Source organism: Mandrillus leucophaeus, unplaced genomic scaffold (genome assembly GCF_000951045.1).
Source record: "Mandrillus leucophaeus isolate KB7577 unplaced genomic scaffold, Mleu.le_1.0 Scaffold549, whole genome shotgun sequence".
Taxonomy (NCBI): Eukaryota; Metazoa; Chordata; class Mammalia; order Primates; family Cercopithecidae; genus Mandrillus; species Mandrillus leucophaeus.
Genome location: NW_012105908.1, coordinates 1,171,637 through 1,192,346, shown reverse-complemented (window position 1 = coordinate 1,192,346; position 20,710 = coordinate 1,171,637). Strand labels below are relative to the sequence as shown.

Here is a 20,710-nt window from a genome sequence, read left to right as displayed (position 1 = left end):
GTAAACTACCAATAATATCAGAACATGAATCCAGTCTGAACAGTAAACTAATGAAAGCAATAGTCTGTGTAAGCATTTTAGTTTACACTACTGGTTTTGCTCATTTACTTGTAATAAAATTACTGCTAATTGCATGTCAGTAATTCTAATTACTAATAGAAAAAATTATTTGATGCTGTCTATAAATACTACAAAAGTTTCATACCTTACACCTAAATTTTTAAATCAATATGGAACCATAATTATTTACAAAGAATTACATACTTCATTCATTTTTGCATCATCTGGTCCTTGGGCATCTTTTGTTTGTTTAATATTTTCTACCATCTTTCTGATAAATGCATGACTGTTATTTTCATTTTTAGCCATTAATATTTCCAGAACAAACCAAAGACATCTAAAAAAGAAAAAAAAAAAAGGAAAAAAAAATATAGAAGAAAATAATCCTTTGTTAAATATAGATACAGTAATTCTAAATATAAATGTAACAAACCTAGATTATATAACTCCAGGAAGAAAAAAGAAAGAAACAGTTACAAATCAGCAAGAAAAAAGAATATGTCACACAAACATATAAACAGGTCAACAATGCAGACATGAGCTTGTAAGATCCCTTCTTAAAATCTCACTAGATTTCCAAGGAGGCAGGTTAAAGAGGAAACATAAATGGCAGAAAGGATGAAGTCATCTTAACCCTCAGCTATGGCAGGGAGTTAAAGACTGTCAAAGGAATAGTGGGGCCATGGATCAAGTGAGGCCTCAGATACTCAAGACTGACTACAGTCCTGATGGGAACTCTTCAAGAGAATATAACTGCCTTATTAAATATAAAAACAGTTAAGAATACTCATTAATAGAGAGAACAAGTCACAATAGACAACTATAAGCATCGTCTTTGCTTAAAAAGGGAAAAATTAAAAGAAAGCTTCAGTAGCTCAGTTTTAAAGTTAATTACATAAAACTCCATTCAATAAAAAATGAAAAGTGTTTTGCCTATGTATTATACAGAGAGAAAGGAACAAAGTTATAGTTGATACATAGAGGAGAAAAGTAATGGGAAAAGGAAGAGAGAAATGTGAAGCAAGGTATTATACTAGAACAGAAAAAAATAACCTTTGGGAACTTAGGTATAGGATAAGTTCTTCTGAAGCGGCTCCCTGATAGAACGGAGATCACACATGGCTACACTGAGGCAACTTAGAAATACAACCGTAAATGTCTAGTAAATTCCAAAGGATGTTTTATTTATTTTTAAAAACCCAGTGTTCTCAGAAAGAGGTGGCTAGATGTTTTCAACAGTTTTAATCACTCTAACATAGAACTAATTTTGATAGAACTAATTTTTTTTTTTTTTTTTAAATAGAGACGGAGTCTCACTCTGTTGCTTAGGCTGGAGTGCAGTGGCACGATCTTGGCTCACTGCCAACTTCCACTGCCCAGGTTCAAGTAGTTCTCCTGCCTCAGCCTCCCAAGTAGCTGGGACTACAGGCATGCACCACCACATCTGGCTAATTTTGTTGTATTTTTAGTAGAGATGGGGTTTTGCCATGCTGCCCAGGCTGTTCTGGAACTCCTGACCTCAGCTGATCCACCCACCTCAGCCTCCCAAAGTGCTGAGACCTGTTTACACGCATGAGCCACCATGACCAGCCAACCTAATTTCTTATTTTTTAAAAAAGAAAACTGCAGTGGGAAAAAAGGGCATTTTTTCCTTTGCCATGAGAATTTATCAGTAATTTGATTTTATTCTCCTGAAGCTTCTCAAATTATTTAACTATGAAATATTTCCATACATTAAGACATTAAGAATTATTTTAACATAACAGGAAACTAAAGGCATCATAAATTAGTTGATTAAAAATCCCAATGGTAATCTTTTATTGTAACTGAAAGAGGACTAGGGTCTCGAGCTTATTTAAAGAATTATGCTGGTCTTAAAAAGACTTCTCTAAATATCATTATATTCCTATTCCCCATCTAGGCACGTACAGTGTTTTCAGTCTTCAAGCAATAATCTTTGAAAGAATTACAAATATTTTAAACTCTAGTTAGAGAATTACCAATTAAGTAATAAGTGGAAGTAGTTCCCCAGTTATGAATCTGGCCCATTGTTAAATCAGACCATTCTCTTTCTACAGAGGAAGATAGTTATTGCACAGAAAAATGTGCTTACTACATGAATAAAAGAGAGATTATTAACTGACCTCACATGAAAATCTACACAGTTTCAGAAGGAAGAAGGAAAAGATAAGAAATGGAATGGAAATTTTAATGAATTACTTCAATAGAAAAGGAACACCAGACTGGTAAAGAAACATAACTATAATAATTATGATTAAGTTTTGGGAAACTACATTAAAAATGTAATATAAAGAGATGGTATGAAAAAAGAAAGACAAGAGAGCAAATAAAGAACCTTAAACGCCTAATAAATGAAATACATCAATAAACTAATTACAATTGAGATCCAATTATCAGCATTAAGGAGAAAAAAATAACTTTCAGAAAATATGAAAATGGGATGGAAAAAGTCTTACTCTTTAACATCTTTAAGTTGTTCAATATCCTGTACTTTGACATAATCTGGGTCATGTGCCAAAAGGTGAATTGTATATGGAACAACATATTCTGGTAGAAGAGACAATAATTTTTCTGAAAAAGAAAAAAAAAAGAAAAGAAAAAAGAAAAAGAAAAAGAAAAAAACAAAAAAAAAAAACACAAAAATATCCAGGTTAGAAAACCAAATCTTACACACTCTTTCTTTCGTACTATATTTTCTGCATCCCAACAGTTTACCACAATGACTTGAAGAAAAATATATTGAAATACCCTGTGTTGAGGTACACGATAAACAGTCTATTCATTCATCTACCATGTTCAATACTGAAACGGCCTACTAAATAAATCACGGGCTGAGGCTACAGAAACAAATATTTCAATTTTAAAATACGTAAGGAAAAAGTGACCCAAACAAACTATATTCAAGAGTGAGAGACAAAACATCTATTTTTCCTATTAGAAGTGACCCTATGTTTAACACTCTCTTTAAGCTGCTGAGCAAAATGAGTAACATCTAGTATTTTTCAGAGTCAGTATGGAACAACAAGAGGCTGACACTACTTGTAACAGAAGAAGAGAATAAAGGAACAGACTTAAGAGTTTCAACAGCTATTTAGTTTAAATTCAATTATTTTTGTATGTTGGCTGAGATAAGCACATTCTGTTAGAGAGGTCAGAATGGTAAACCTAATTGGTTTAATAAAGGGTACACACAGACTGGGACTCATATTCTGGATAATTTCCATTTATTTATATTTCCTATTTTCCAAATAAAAATATAAATTAGATGTTTTAACCTCGTGTATATGTGTCAACAAAGCATCAAATTTCCTTTATTTCTATTGCTAAATCTACAGAGAATAGTTTGTATGTAACATCATTCATTTCAAGGCCAATGTGGAAAGAAAAAAGTAACACAGTTTAAAATCTGGTGAAATTAAAATTAAATTCTATCAAATATTTATTCAGTGTTTACTATGTTCCAGGCCTATATTAGAATCTAAAAATATAAAGATGAGTAAGACTAGGTAAAGAGCTCACACTAAAGCATAATCAGAGACGGAAGCTACACTTCAATGTGAAAGGTGCACCAAAAGAAGAATGGCTAACATACTGAGCACTTCTTTGGGCCATATATTATGCCAGGCACTGCATGTAATTTTTTAATTCTCATAACAACCATAAGCAATCAGTATAATTATATCAATTTTGCAAATAAGGAAACTAGGGCACGAATGATTAAGTAATCTGCCAAAATACGACCAGTAAATGGCAGAGGTGGGCTGTGATTGCAGAACTCTCACATTTTCCAACGTAAGGAAGGAAGAAAAAGAAAGAGGGTCACAGTGATGTGGTAGCCACAAAACTCTATTTTGAAGCATTCAAAAGGTGTCAACCATGTTCCTTGGTTTTGTTCACTGTTTGTCTGGAAATGGGAGGCGATTTCCAGATAGAGTTAACAACAGAGAAAAAAGACTGTTACACAAATTTCAAGTAATCGAAAGTAAATGAAACACAGAGTTCATAATAGGGAGCAGAAAGAAAGCTTGAAACTCAGGCTGAGAGCAAACTATAAAGGGCTATGATAAGGTGTTTCAACTTTATCCCACGAGCAACAGAGAATCAACAGAAATTTCAAGTAAGGGACTGATGTGATCTAACCCGTTTTAGAAGGATAATTTTGATAACAATGTGATACAGCAGGCAGTGGGTCAGAGGCACAGGAACAATTACTACAGGGAGGCGATGTATACAACAATCCAAGTGAAAATATAGCAAGGTAGGAGAGTAGAAGATAAATGTTCAAGACATTTGGAGAAAGAGTTAACAGAATTTGCTCACGGATGAGAGGAGGGAAAAACGGTATGAATAATGCCTCTGATTTCTAACTGAGATAACGGGATGGATTTTAATGCTGATTGTTAAACAAATCATAGAAGTCAAGAGGCACACCAACTAACCTCAATGGGGTAAAGTGAGCAAATGAAAAGTAGGCACGCAAACACCTGATATTAATGTCAGCTACAGGTGAGAACAAACAACAAAGATCAAAGACTTGTACTTTTTTTCAACTAAAATAAGATAATGTTTAGACAATCTATATAAACGTATAAATTTTACTATTCTGTTAAAAGTACCTCTAATGTCATTGTTTATTTTCCTTGGCCATTTAGTCCTTCACATAAAGAGATAAAGGTTGATATTTAAGTACCATGCATTTATATTTTTTAAATGACCTTTATATTAAATGAAAAGCAGTTATCGAAAAATGGTAATATCTTAATGAGTGTCAATTACAAATAATAAATAACAGTAATATCATGTTGTATTCTATAAAACTGAAACTAGTAGGCTGAAAAAGTATCCTTTTCATTTTCTTATATGCTTACCACTAACAGCTGCATGCTGCTTCAAATACTCCCGCCTTACATTTATATTTTTCACCAAACATTGCCTAGCATGAGCTCTTCTCTCCTTTACAGGATCTTTTGCACAAAGGGCACAGATTGCCATATACTCAAGTGGAAGCCGTAAACGGGAAAGGCCTTTGTGAAGTTTCTGGGCAAACACTTGCCTTACTTGATAGCATTCATCCTGTAAAGACACAATTATTCCAGATATTATTCAAATGGCAGCAAAGAGTAACGACTTCAGATATAAAATTTGCTATTTTAAGTAAAGAGTAAATAGTAGCAAGTTTATCTACGATAATTGCTTCACTGCTCACAAGAGTGAGATGTTGTGACTAAAGTTCATTTCAAAGCTGCACTATTCATCTGGACCTTAATAAGTACCAGTTAGATGTGTTAGAAAAAAAACATACCTTTAAAACAGAAAAAAACTAGTAAATATAAATCTGCCCTAACTTAAGTAAGATACAAAAATTAAGGTTTAAACACAATCTTATATGTCTCTCTTTCATTTACTGGGCAAGATAAAACTGTCCAATTTATACATTTTAGTTCTATCACTGAAAAAAACTATTCATATTAAAATGCACAACTCTAGCTGGGCACGGTGGTAGACACCTGTAGTCCCAACTACTCAGGAGGCTAAGACAGACATAGCAAGATCTTGTCTTTTAATAAAGAATTAAAAAGCACAACTCTGAAGGTAAGAATTACTAATCCATTTCAGAAACACCAAATTACTTTGACTTCTATACTTAAACCAGGCTGATTACTATTCATGTGCCTGCTTAACTCATACTACTCCCCTCTCCTAAACTACCCACCCCTACTCTCCTAGCTAACTCCTACTTACCCTTAAAGACAGCTTATACATCAGACAGAAAGCAGTGTGTATTCTGTATCCAGCACTCACCTCTGTGCTCTTAGCATTCAGTACTTATCTCCAGCACAGCATTTAGTATAAAGTATTAAAATGACTGGTTTAAATGTTTGTCTTACCCATCGGTACTTGTTCCTTGAAGAAAAGAATTACCTTTACCTCTCTAAGCCTAACACAAAACCTGGCACACAGATGACCAAAAGTTTTTCTGAAAGACAGGAGTTTCCCCTTATCAGTGAAGGATACATTCCAAGACCCACAGTGGATGCCTGAAACTGAAGATAGCACCAAATCCTATATATGTGTTTATCTATACATATATACCTATGATAAAGTTTAATTTATAAATTAGGCACAGCAATAAATTAACAATAACTAATAATAAGATAGAACAAGTATAACAATATACTATAATAAATGTTATGTGAATGTGGTCTCCCTTGTTCTTAAAATATCTTACTCTGGAAAAGCTAGACCACAGATAGGAGAGACTACTGCATAGGGAAAAGTTCAAACTTTTCTATATGACCTACAAAGACCTTCATGATTACACCTTATGCTCCACCAGTTAAATACAGTATGGTGTGTTTCTTACTGTTGTAACAATTTCTTCATCCAGAATGATCATTTACTTTGTTTATCTTCCCCAAAAATCTTGGTCATAACATCTTGCTCTTATCTTTAAATCCTTATTTTATATATCTTCTTTCATTTCATTTAAATTTCAGTTTATCAAAATACCAAACATCTACTTTTAGAGAAGTAGTCTAAACTAAAGAGCTTCTATACAGCAAAAGAAACAAACCATCAACAGAGTAAACAGAAAAACAACAGAATGGGAGAAAATTTTTGCAAACTATGCATCCAACAAAAGTCTAATATCCAGAATCTGTAAGAAACTTAAATAAACTAACAAACAAAAACTAAACAACTCCATTAAAAAGTGGGCAAAGGACATAGACAGTTTTCAAAAGAAGATATACACACAGCCAACAAGTATATGAAAAAATGTTCAATATCATTAATCATTAGGGAAATGCAAATCAAAACCATGAGATACCATCTCATATCAGTCAGAATGGCTATTAATAGAAAGCCAAAAAATAACAGATGGTGGTGAGACTGTGGAGAAAGGGTAACACTAATACACTGTTGGTGGGAACATAAATTAGTTTAGCCATTGTGCAAAGCAGTTTGGTGATTTCTCAAAAAACTGAAAACAGGACTACCATTTGACATAGCAATCCTGTTACTGGGTATATACCCAAAGGACTATAAATCATTTCTACCATGAAGGTACATGTATGTATGTATATGTTCACTGCAGCCCTATTCACAACAGCAAAGACATAGAATCAATCTAAACATCCATCAACCGTAGACTGGATAAAGAAACTGTGATACAGATACACCATGGAATACCACATGTGCTTTTTGCAGCAACATGGATGGAGCTGGAGGCCATTATCTTTAGTGAATAAAGGAACAGAAAACCAACTACTGCTGTTCTCACTTGTAAGTGGGAGCTAAACATTGAGCACACATGAACACAAAGAAAAGAACAACAGACACCAAAGCCTTCTTGAGGGTGGAGGGTAGGAGGAGGGTGAAGATGGAAAAACTACCTTTTGGGTACTACGCTTACTACCTGGATGATGAAATAATCTGTACACCAAACCCCTGTGACTCAACAATTTACCTACATAACAAACCTGTACATATACCCCGAACCTAAAGTTTAAAACCCACACACACAGACACACACACACACACACACACAGACACACACACACACACACACACACAGACACACACAGACACACACACACAGAGGCCGGGCGCAGTGGCTCACGCCTCAGCCATTTTGGGAGGCCAAGGCAAGTGGATCACCTGAGGTCAGGAGTTTGAGACCAGCCTGGCCAACATGGTGAAGCCCTGTCTCTACTGAAAATACAAAAATTAGCCAGGTGTGGTGGCGGGTGCCTGTAATACCAGCTACTTGGGAGGCTGAAGCAGGAGAAATGCTTGAACCCGGGAGGCGGAGGTTACACTGAGCTGAGATTGTGCCACTGCACTCCAGCCTGGGCGACAGAGCAAGACTCCATCTTGGGGCGGGGGGTAAAAATTAGCTGTGGGGAGGGAAGGGGAAAAAGCAGTCTAGTTTTCACAGAAACAATTATCTACCCTCGTATTCAACAAAACAAAGTTAATGTTAACTCACCCTGCCCTCAGTCCCACAGAGAAGAGTCTCTGTTATAGAATTATTTATTATGAAAATACCCAATTACAAACTGGTTAAGTAAAAATCCACATATCACAAGCGTATTCACAAATGAACAGGTCATTCATTAAAATCCCAATTAAGTACAGGTTTTTGTCCCTCGCTGACTAATCATTCAGGATGCAACAATGCAATACAAGTTAACTGCAGTGTCAAACCTTGAATCATCACACAAGTAGCAGGTTTTCAAAAAGTCATCAAAGTGATGTTAGATAACTGGGAAATCATAGGCAACTCCACTAACACAAATAATAACTGAAGAAGAGAAAACTGGCAGGAATGATGACACACACACACGAACTTCAAGAGAATCATGTGAACAATTAAGTATAAAAAGCGCTACTGGGAACTGAGGAAGTCTTCAAATGTTTTTCTGCAAAGATGATTATCCTTTTGACCGGTATTACAAAAGTGAAATGGGAAGTAAAGAATAGGGTAATACAATTTTATCTGAAAAAAATGTACCCCCCAAAAAGCAAATACTGTATATAATTGGTTAAACATAGGAAAAAAAACAGATGGTGTCTAATACTACAAAGTTCCCCCCCAAGATAAAGTTCCAATCAAAGCTTTTATTCACTACTGACTATGAAATTAATTTTAGTCTGCAGCTTAAGTAAATTCACTTTTAGTAGCTTTTTTTTAGTACAAAGTATCCTCAAAACTACCATTAATTCCATGTAAATAGTTCAATTACTTTGTGTATCTCATTGTATTATTGATACAACTCCATTTTCTGTTCTCCTAAGAGATTGTTAGCTTCTTTGGGCTACAACCATGACTTACTCATCTTTGTATTTCCAGAACTTAGAACAATGTACAGCACACAGAAGTACAGAGTAAATTTTTTGTGAACTGAATTCCAAGTTCTAAAATATCTAAGCAATTATTATGTTAAAATTCATAGTTTTATTAAATTTTTGCAAATGTACTTTCTGTTCAAGTACATAACAGCCGCCTCCCAGATACAATAGTGCATTTAAAGAGCCTCAACTCAAGAAATAAAGTACATGTAGCAAAGCACAAAGCATAGTCTTGTATGTATCAGAGGACTGCAGATAAAATCCACAGGAAATCAAAGACTTCTTCCAGCTAAAAGAATCAGAGCGAGTTTTGTAAAGAAGGTTGTGTCTGAGCGCTGACTTGAAGGAAGGGTTAGGTTGGATGTGTGGAAATGGGAGAGTAAGGAGAAAATTAAAGGCAGCAAAGTACAAGGCACATAAAAGGAAAAAAGCTGTTCAGCTACATGAAATGAGGTTATGTAAAGGAGAGTGTGCTCAACAAGATTTTTAAGTGTATATTCGGGTTAAAATATTAGAGGGACTCAAACACCAGGCTGTAAAATATGTGCAGTTATTTTTACAAGTATAAACCTCCTAAATATTTTTTGAACAGAGGAATGACATGGTCATAACTGTAATTACGGAAATTTACCAACAATAAAAAAGATTCACAACAGTCTTGGTGAGAGCTAATGATGATTGCAGCAATAAGAATGGTCAAGAAAGTATGAATAAAAATTATATAATGATATCAAAGGACAGAATTATCTGTACTTTGCAACAAGGTGTAAGGACAAGACAACAGTCAAATATAAACCATGCTTTTAGGTATAAGAAATGTCATTCAGATTTATTTAACACTTATATAGGCTCTACATGTCAAGAAAGACTAGATCTGGGAAATATTACAAATTTATCTCAAGATTATATTCACAGAACATAAAAGTATAAAACTTCTGTTTAGCATTTGAAGTAGGACCTGAGTCTTGAAAAAAACTCAGGTTGCTGATTTAAGAGTCACTTACACAGATGATGAGATGGTCAAAGAAGATTGAGTAAGTGAAGAAGTTGATCCCAGATAGATCCTCATAAAACACATACATTTAAAAAAAAAAAAAAAAAGAGGACGAGCCAGAAAATGTAATCAGATAAGTAAAGCAATAATCAAGAGACAGAAACCAAATAGGACAGTTTTAAGAATAAAGGAGTAATGAGTTGTGTCACATAATATAAATAGGATAATGAAGCCCGGTATCATCGGACTTGAGGACTTCAACAGGACATTTTTGGAAAACAATGAAGGCAAATGACAAAATATGAGTAGAGAAGACAGGATAAGAGAGTAAGAGAGACAAAGAGAGATTATTCTTTCTTGAGGTTTGGAGGTTTAAAAAGAGGAGATGGGCAAGTGATGTAAAGGAAGAACATAATTAGAGAAAAGTTTTGTTTAAAATAGGGTAATTTGATATGTTTCTAAGTTGTGAGAAGATGCTAGTAACTCATTTTTAACCACTGACACATGTTCCATAGTCAAGAGAATTCCAAAACAATCTTAAAGTTTAGGCCATTTGAACTTTCACCTTGGGAATTTGGTGCTTGAGGTGGCAATATATAACAAATATTGTACTGGAAAGGAAGTCCTTACAAGTCAGTAACTGTGGATGCTTTTTACTTATAGTGGACATTTACCTAATGGCTGGCACATACTTCTTAAATACTGTAAGTTTCCAATAAAGTCCATTTCTTGTATTTCCATACTTTGTTTTTTAAATATTTCCACTTCAATAATGATAGCAGCAAATGCTCTAAGAAATATCATATCAAGCACCTGATAGACTACAAGTCTTACCAATTTAATAAAATAATTACACATGTTGCTTTTTTCTAAGAAATGTAATAGATACTTTTTAAACAATTTTCAGGTTCTTATAAGATTATCTCCAACAATTAAGCAGGTAAACTAAACCAAGGAAGTTATGGGCTCCCCAAAATTCTTTTTTTTTTTTTGAGATGGGAGTCTCACTCTGTCGCCCAGGCTGGAGTGTAATGGCGCGACCTCGGCTCACTGCAACCTCTGCCTCCCCAGTTCAAGCGATTCTCCCGCCTCAGCCCCCTGAGTAGCTGGGATTACAGGTGCGCGCCACCATGCCCGGCTAATTTTTTGTATTATTAGTAGAGATGGGGTTTCACCATGTTGGTCAGGCTGGTCTCGAACCCCTGACCTCATGATCCACACGCCGCAGCCTCCCAAAGTGCTGGGATTACAGGTGTGAGCCACCGCACCTGGCCCCCAAATATTATTTCTTAAATGGTTTTGTCTGAACAATAAAACGAAAATCATTAACAGAATTTGAAATAGCTGCCTTTTTTTTTTTTTCCCCCGAGACGGAGTCTCGCTCTGTCGCCCAGGCTGGAGTGCAGTGGCCGGATCTCAGCTCACTGCAAGCTCCGCCTCCCAGGTTTACGACATTCTCCTGCCTCAGTCTCCTGAGTAGCTGGGACTACAGGCGCCTGCCACCTTGCCCGGCTAGTTTTTTGTATTTTTTAGTAGAGACAGGGTTTCACCGGGTTAGCCAGGATGGTCTCGATCTCTTGACCTCGTGATCCACCCGTTTCGGCCTCCCAAAGTGCTGGGATTACAGGCTTGAGCCACCGCGCCCGGCTGAAACAGCTGTTTTTAAAAGACTGAAGTACCAGTCTTGACAAATCATTTGACAAAAATGATTACAGTTTAAAAATAGATGATTGTTTGCATCTAGAGAGTTATACATAAGTGGCAATTTAAAAATACGTACTAGAATAAAGGGTGGGAAGGAAGAATTACAATGATCACTGAAGTAAATTATTAAGACTGCTTGGAAAAGAACAGAAAAACTTAAGCGTAAAATAACCAAATTATTAATGAAAAACTCGTATTGAAATTATTTTATTTACTAATGTGAAAGCCCTTTTTACTTTTCTCGATGATGCTAAAGACTTCTAAAGTTGTACAGTCCAAATATAAAGTTACTCTAACAAGAAATCCATAAAACTGGAATAGGAATCTGAAAATTTTACTGCTCATAATCTGAAAACTTAACTCACCGAGTAATGAGGAATGCTTCTAACCTGAAATTAGTTCTATGTCATATAAACTATAAACTTCTATACTATTGTTTTCCTTTCAGGAACTGAATACATACAGTCAGTCTTCATTATTTGTGGATTCTATCTTTAGAAATTTGCATACTCATTAAAATTTATTTGTAACACCAAAATTAATACTTGAAGCAATTTTTTGGTCATTTGCAAAGTAAATACACAAAGCAGCAAAAAATGTAAGTAGCCAGATGTGTACATTCCCAGCTAATGTCAAAGAAGGCAACACCGTGCCTTCGTTTCAGCTTTCATATGTAAACTGTCCTTTTTGAGGTCACAGTTTTGTGGTTGATGTTTTTGTTAGTTCATGATGAAGTACTGTCTGGTGTTTCAAAGCACAAGCATAGCGATGAACTGCTGTCTGGCGTTTCAAAGCACAAGAAGGTTCTGATATTCCTTACAGAGAAAATGTGTGTACTAGATCAGCTTTGTTCAGGTATGAGTTACAGTGTTGTTGGCTATGAGTTCAGTGTTAATGAGATGACTATATATAATAAATAGTCTTTAAACAGAAACATACATAAAACAAGGTTGTATATTAACTGGATGATGAAAATGTTGTGGCCAGGGGCTTGAAGGAATCTATTCTGTGACTTCTCCTAAGAGCAACTGTACAGTATCTGCTAACTGAATGCCTGTGATAACATTATAGAAAACTATTACAAATAAGAAGATCAACTGTACTATGTTAGCGACCCAAAACTCAAATGACAGTTTCAGAACTCTGAGATGTTTCTCATGCATAAATTTTTCAAAAACAAACCAACCATAAACATTCAAGATTTTAATCTATGTATGACAGTGGATTTTTTTCCTTCCTAAAAGTCAAAGACCTTCTAACGTAGTTGTACACAGCCATTTCCTTACGTTGATAGCTAATGCGCATAGCTGATATTGTTCTAATGTGATGATTTCATGGTAACAGGGTTCTTGTGCCAGCTTCACAATAGCACTCCCAGCAGCAAGTCTCAGACGTGACATATCTGGTTTACTGAAAAATGAGTAGAATGAAAATAGATTAGAATTTAAAATGTTTGTACAAAATCTTCTGTACATCTAATTTTATTAAAAATTCTGGCCAAAAAAAAGTTAAAAAAAAATGCTATGATCTGAATGTTTGCGTCCCCCAAAATTCCTATGTTGAAATGCAAGGACCTAGGAGATAGTATTAGGAGGTAGGGCCTTTGTGAAGGTGATTAGGTCATTGTGGGAAACCCTCATGAATGTGATTAGTGCCTTTAAAAAGTGGCCTGAGAGGGCTTGTTTACCACTTCTGCCATTTGAGGACACAGCAAGAAGTCAGCAGTCTGCAACCCTGGAGAGGGCCCTTACCAGAACCCAACCATGCTGGCACCCTGATCTTGGATTTCCCAGCCTCCAGAACTGTGAGATATAAATTTCTGTTGTTTATAAGCATGGTATTTTATTACAGTAGTCTGAGCAGACTAAGACAGAAAATAATTTAGTGATACTGAACACCATATTATGCTCATTTAACTTTGGAAGATGTTTTCTAATACTACAAAATTCTTCTTTTAAACATAAGTCAATGCTAGCGTCACTCAAGTCATTTAATTCCCTCATGCTAAATAAAACAGGTCTTAGTCAAGCACAGAAGAAATGTCTGTATGTTTAGTTGTTACGTTTTATGTATTCTTCTATGGATTTTGTTGGAGATACGTTTATGTATACATGAGGCACCAAATATGTTCTAGCTTGCGAATAAATCAACCACAACTACTGTGCTAAGCACGAAAGAAGAAGAATGAAAGCAGGTGTGGTGAGGAAAACATTACTATTCCTAGCTAGAATTCAACTTCTCAAATATTACCATGAGGCTCTTTTTAAGTTCAAGGAGAGAAAACTGCTAAAATGAAGCACAATTCATAGAATTCCAGACTAGTAAATACGTCTAAACAATCCTTCCTAATATAGTGATATATTAGCTGAAATAAAGGGGATCTTGAACAAATATAAGGAGGGAGAAGTTGTAACTCCTTAAATAGAATCCCCTTTGTAGCTCTACAGTAAAAGACTGTTATTCAACATCCATGCAACAAATCTATGTCTATTGTGTACATATAGCACTGCGGGGTATTTAAAATAAAAGACACAGTCTTAGTTTTCCAAGACTTAATAATCTAGTTGGCCATGTAAAAATATTGACTGGATGCTAGCCAACATTAGTAAGGTTCTAAAGTTGTAAGACTTTGTCTCAAACGTGTGTCTCATCTTATCAACAACAATATTCCAAGTAGCTAATAATCGGTAAATCATAGTTCTTAGTGTAAAGAGTATAAACCACCTGTTGGATGTTTTCCTCACAGATGTGGGTAACAGATGCTTCCTGTGTATCCATCCTTAAAATTTCCCATCTAGACCAGAGGTTTCTATTTAACCTAATAAACTTTTTTTGTTTTGTTGTTTTCAGCTTTATTAAGCAGAGGAAACTTTTCTTCAAATCAAATCTTACATAAAAGTTTAAGGTGTAAACACAAAAAATCACTGTTGCTTAAACAGGAATGCAAGCTTCCTACTTAAGGAAAGGACAGAGACCCCCACCTACCAACTCCCAAGACTCCATCTGTTACGTCTCTACCAGAAATAATTCTTATTCCAACTCTATGCTGCCCCTAAATACTTCTGAATGTCATATGGGTTCCATAAAAACCAGCTTAAGTGACATTATATACTGGGTATTATTCCAATTACATTACATATTTTAATACACATACATGAACTCTATAAGGAGATACTATTGCTATCCTCATTTTACAGATGAAGAATCTAAGACACGTAGAAGTTAAATAACTTGCTGATAAATAAAAGCAGCTGATAAATGGTGGAACCTCAATTTGAACCTGTGTAGTGTGTCTTCAATCTGCCTGAATGTTGTAAATCACCAAAGTATTTTGCCTCTCTGATAAAAGTTTATATAGCTGAATATAATTGGCCAAATAAGAAGTATAAAATAATATAACTAATAAATTGATTTATAAGGCAAAATGTATTAACACTGAGAAAAATTTCTTTACCAGGCTGAGCTGATCAATACAAAATTATTTCAAATTCAGCAAAAATTTTAAATGAAAACATACTTATTTGTAACTCCTAAACATTGGCGTATATAAATTATGGGAATAGAGAAATGAAAACAGAATAGATTAATTAGAATAAAAGAAAGTAAACAGATCAACTGTATATGCAGAATGAATAGTTTACCAAGTTTTTTTTATATGTTTTGTTTGAGAAGGATGTGCTTCTCTTAACATTCTATGCAAAGAATACAGTATAAGCAAAACATACAAAGATGGAAAGGCAGAAGGCAGCTGGCAGTCATCTTTCTATGTTTTCTTATTAAAGTATTTAGATATACCAAGGAGCACAGAGCTATTCTCCTATTTCATATTACCAAGGGGGGCACTAAATGGCATTTGATTTACACAGAGGATAAACCTGTAAATTTCAACTAACACTGACATAATAACCACTACTATCATCAATGCTTCTAATTATTATGTGCTAAGCAGTGTTTTAAATGCCTTAGGTATACTAACTTATTTAGTTATATCATAACAGCTAGATGAGCCAGGTACGCATAATTATTACCTCTACTTTATGGATAAGGACACTGAGGGACCAAGAAGTTAAAGCAACTTACTGAAGTTCACCTGACTAGTAAGTGGTGGAGCCAGAATTTGAATCCAGGCTCCAGAGTCCAGCAGTTTTCAATCACTACTCTATACTACATCTTTCAAAGAAAATGAAACAAAATAAAATAACAAAAAAAAAAGTGTTCATTTTCAATAATTTACTTCAAGTACATTTTTAAAGTATGCATTTACTTACACTTCTGGAAATAGATTCAGTAAGTTGCCTTCCACCTAGTCTGTTGTTTCCCCTTATATATTTAACAAGAATGTAAAACACCAGTTATTGACTGGTACACACACACTTTCATATGAGATATTCTAAAATGTAAGAATCTATTGTTTAAAATATATACAACGTATAATAGAACCCTGCACCAGACATGTGACAGCCACTGTAAAATAACCACTATACAAAAGCACATTCCAGTAAAAATATGTGAACATGTACAAAGCAATTCTAATTTTTTTTAAAAAAAGCAAACAGCACCATTCAACAGTTACACCAAGAGTTGAAATACCGTGCAATCCAAAGAACTGTGAAATAGTAAATGCATACCTAATTTTCCCCTGTTCTGTCAGGTCTCCATCACTATGCAATATTGTTGTCAGTAATCTTAAGGTAGAAGTTCCTGATTTACTGTGATTATTTTTCATTCCAAGTAGCCACCGAACCATCATTTTAATAGCCTGAATCTATTTAAGAGACAAGTCAACAAATAAAACATTGGTACATTTTGAAAGAATTTCTGTATCAACTTTTTAAAAAAATAAAATGTATTTAGTGGATGCTTCTTAAGAAAAGAAAAAAATTCTTTTCTGTATATATGAAGATAATCTTAAATGTTTTAAATTAAAGATGTTTCAGACCTCCAAGAAAATGGCAAAAGAATGATTTGACTAAAGACTAGTTCGTTATTTGCTGTTTTAAAATGTTTTCCCAACATGCATTTGATCCTTTGGAAAATACAGTAAAATCATGCTTAACCTCTCTAATCAGAAAAGTTAAGTTCCCAACTACTAATTACATTTAATCTCTTCTGTCTAAAAAATGATACCACTCATATTTGTTCTACATTTTATAATTATGAAGTACTTAAAGTATTTTTACACCATTACTTCCTTTAATGTTTCCAAGAATTCTTTTGAACAAGTACATCTCTTTTTAAAATGATGTACAAATTATCTTTCACATATTATCTCAGCTTTTTACAGAGCTAAGGCTCAGACGCTAAGAGGGTCTTCAATAGTGTCTGGCTCACGGCAAACACTGAAGATCTCTTTCCTGGCCAGTTGGTAAGTATGCCTACCAACTGGTAAGTTGGTAAGTGGCCTACTTTCTAGTCCAGTGTTGCTTTCAAGTATACAAAAACTGCAGCTTGAGACCAATGCCGAGAAAAACAGGTTTATACTGAGGCTCAAAGTATCAAGCATCATTCATTGATGTAAAGGTGGGGCTACTGTACGAGTCTGCAAAACTAGCATCATAACCTCAAGCCAGAACAATGTGAAAAGGTAGTTCGTAATACAAACTATAAATACACACACACACACACACGCGCGCGCGAAGAGTTTATAAGAAATTACAGCTAGAAAATAACAATATTTAATATATTTATTCTTGGCCTTCACATCTTGGTAGTGGATTGAGATGAGGTCTACATTACAGGCCATAGATGGTTTTAATAAATCAAGTCTATACCAATGATGAGCAATCTTATAAAACTCCTAATTCAATAAATTATAGGCTGAATTTTTTAGAAATAAAAAGTTTTATTAAATCCCATGGAAAAGATGAACAGGTTTAAAATCTGAATTATCATCTTTACAGAATGGAGGAAAGTCCACAAAGACTAGCACTGCCTTTTGCCATCAGGGAAGCAGCTTTCAAATCTTTTTTTCCCCTCAAATTAGATTATGTGCAGCTGTCCACAAAATCCCAGCTTTCTCATTATTACCCTATAGTCTCACAGCACATGAGATGTCATACAGTAAACATAAATACTTGAGTGATTTTAATATCTCTGCAAGAGAAATTTTAACATCTCAAATATTACAATATGTTAACTATATTCAAATCAATAGAGCTATGCATATTACTCACTTTGACCATTGTCTCAGGAGATACTTCTTCATCTGGAACCCAAAGTTTAGTTGTCTTTTTCCCTGGAAGCTTAAAAAAAAAAAAGGACTTTAAAACATAAATATGAATCCTCCTTTTCAATTAGCACTTAGAAAATGAATGAAATCTGTACCTTCTGCAGTGACATTTGTTATATATGACTAAAGTACCTCATCTAACCCTATTTACTTAAAAAAAAAAAAAAAAAAAAAAAGGTTGAAAGGCATACCTTCACTAGCACCTATGTACAGCACTTACAGATCCATCACGATTGGTTCTTTCTAGGTGTGTGGTGGGACTAACTCTAACTTCTTACACATCACTCCCTTATTTAGCCCCTTTTGAGATTCAATTATTTAATGCAGGTGGCAAAAACTAGGACTTAAAAGGAAAAAAAAAAAAGCAGCCAAAAGGTGTACCTCTTAAACAAGAGGAAAGGTATTTAAAAAAAAAAAAAAATCTTGAGCTGGAGGGGTTTGTTTTTGCTTTCAGCACAACCCCAAACTAATCCTGAGGTGATCATGTGTAAGTACTCGTAAATAGGTGTTTACAGTAGTAACCAGGAAATTAAAATCAGATGGCAAAAGAGCTGAACCAATCTTGGAACACTTGAGATCCCATTTTTACCCTCATGTCAAGGTACAGTAATTGAATATCACCTCAGGTAACCCTCTGGCAACAAAACAGGTAGCCCTAACATACAAAAGGCAAACTCCCTCAAATACAAAGAGCTACAGATTCACATACAGTTTAGAACTCATTTCTTTCGTTGAGAAGTGCCTTCAAAGTATGAAGTAAAAATAATGAAAAAGGAATCATATTAGGTACACTGTGACGAAATTTCTAACTAAGGATGTCAAGATCCCAAAAGTTTCCATAGAGAAGCTACCAAAAGGAATAAAAAATAAACTTCAGATTTCTCAGCTGCAAGACCAGATGCCAAAAAAACGATGCTCTGATTTTTCAAGTGACTTGAAACACAGAATTCTAATATCCAAGAAACAGTACTGAAGAATGATCACTAGAATTCAAGACAGAAAGTTTCCAAATTACAATCCATGTTGAAAGAATTACTCAAAGATAACACTAAAATATTTAATTCACAAGAAAAAACTAAATTAATATAAACTACTACAAATACAAAGAAAAATGAAAACAAAAACCTTAAACCTTACATAAATAAGAAACTATCAGATACTACCAGAAACAACAGAGACTATCAGGTAGATTTATAAATAATAAAGCCAAAAAAGATACAACAAAAACAAATGACATATGAAATCTGAAAATTATGGGATGGAAAAATATACCAGTCAAGATGAAAAGCACTGAAGAGGATATGGACTTAAATGGGATACTGATATATTTTATCTTACAACACCAAATAAAATATAAAATTCACGAACGTTTATACAACTAGCAGAATAACAAAATAAACCAGAACAAACATGATTAAAAGCAGAAGATTGAAAACTTCATCACAGCAGAAGATGTGAATACACCTCTTTCAAAAACTGATAAGTTAGGATGAAAAAGGATAAATACCTAAAATGTAAGTAAATGTACAGAAATAAAATATGCAAGGATTAGAAAATAAAGCTGGCATTCTTTATAATTGACATAGTTAAAATAGAATTTAGCAAGAAAGATGGATATAAAATCAGAACTACCAAATAATTCACCTCATCAATCATAAACATAAAACATAATCCTAAAAACTTTATTCAGCGCCGAACGTAAGTTGTATGAGAGAAATTTAAAAATTTTTTTTTTAGAGAAAACTGTAAGACTTTAAGGAAAGACATCTTGTGGAAGGGCAAACAAATCAATGGAAAAGAACAGAGGCACTATAGGAGACATGAGTGGTAGCACTGCAGATTACTAGGAGATGGTAAGATATTTAAAAAACAGTGCTGGGAAATTTGGTAACCCTAAGATGCAGCAAAAATGAAATCCTTATATCATAGCATACAAAAAACAAGTAAATCAATTCCAGACGGATTGATTTTTGTGTGTGTAAAAAAAGAAAACCTTCGAACTTTTAAAAGAACATATGGGAGGCTATTTTCATGACGTCAGAGTAGGAAAAGATTACTTAAACAAGATGTAAAAAGTATTAACTACAAAAGAATAATGATAAATACAGCTACATTAAAAGTAGCAACTTTTGTTCAGGCTGGGCACGGTGGCTCACACCTATAATCCCAGCACTTTGGGAGGCTGAACTGGCTGGATCACGTGAGTTCAGGAGTTCGAGACCAGTCTGGCCAACATGGTGAAACCCTGTCTCTACTAAAAATACAAAAACTAGGTGGGCATGTTGGTGGGCGCCTGTAGTCCCAGCTACTGGGGAGGCTGAGGCAGGAGAATGGATTGAATGTGGGAAGTGGAGGTTGCAATGACAGAGATTGCACCACGGCACTCCAGCCTGGGTGACAGAGCAAGACTCTGTCTCAAAAAAAAAAAAAAAGACACACATAAATGAGGTTTTTACACATTTCATGATGGTATTATAACGTGCACCAGACAGAAGATTAATATAGGTAAAGATTACCTATGGGAAAAAAGCACCAAGGGGAATAAAAGGTAAAATACATCAAAAGGGAATTTCAGAAAGTAGGCAACATGAAGGGTGACTAGACATATAAACTTAATTAGTAACCACAGAAATGCATATTGGGACTATAATGAGCTATATTAGATTAGATACTGTATCTATTATTTTCTACCAACAGAGTATAACATTATTGCCAGATTTCTTAATAGAAAAATAAGTCTTAACAAATATTATAGAAAATGATTTGGAAAAAAGTGAAAAGTTCAATATGTCTATATACTATGATTCATCAACTTCACTCATAGGAATAAAACCTAGAGAAATTCTTGC

The 20,710-nt window shown here is 34.5% G+C and overlaps 1 protein-coding gene across 4 annotated transcripts in view; it reads right to left on the bottom strand.

Annotated features, from left to right (window-relative positions):
- Positions 1–20,710, bottom strand: part of PDS5B (PDS5 cohesin associated factor B) — a 121,657-nt gene that overhangs the window by 19,070 nt on the left and 81,877 nt on the right. For all 4 annotated transcript variants that reach the window (XM_011997814.1, XM_011997815.1, XM_011997817.1 and 1 more), the window contains exons 21-26: positions 17,806–17,874; positions 16,261–16,397; positions 12,919–13,042; positions 4,950–5,154; positions 2,538–2,652; positions 265–397 (exon numbers count right to left, since the gene is read on the bottom strand). In XM_011997814.1, the coding sequence (XP_011853204.1) occupies positions 265–397; positions 2,538–2,652; positions 4,950–5,154; positions 12,919–13,042; positions 16,261–16,397; positions 17,806–17,874 (783 nt within the window). The remainder of the gene's footprint in view (positions 1–264; positions 398–2,537; positions 2,653–4,949; positions 5,155–12,918; positions 13,043–16,260; positions 16,398–17,805; positions 17,875–20,710) is intronic.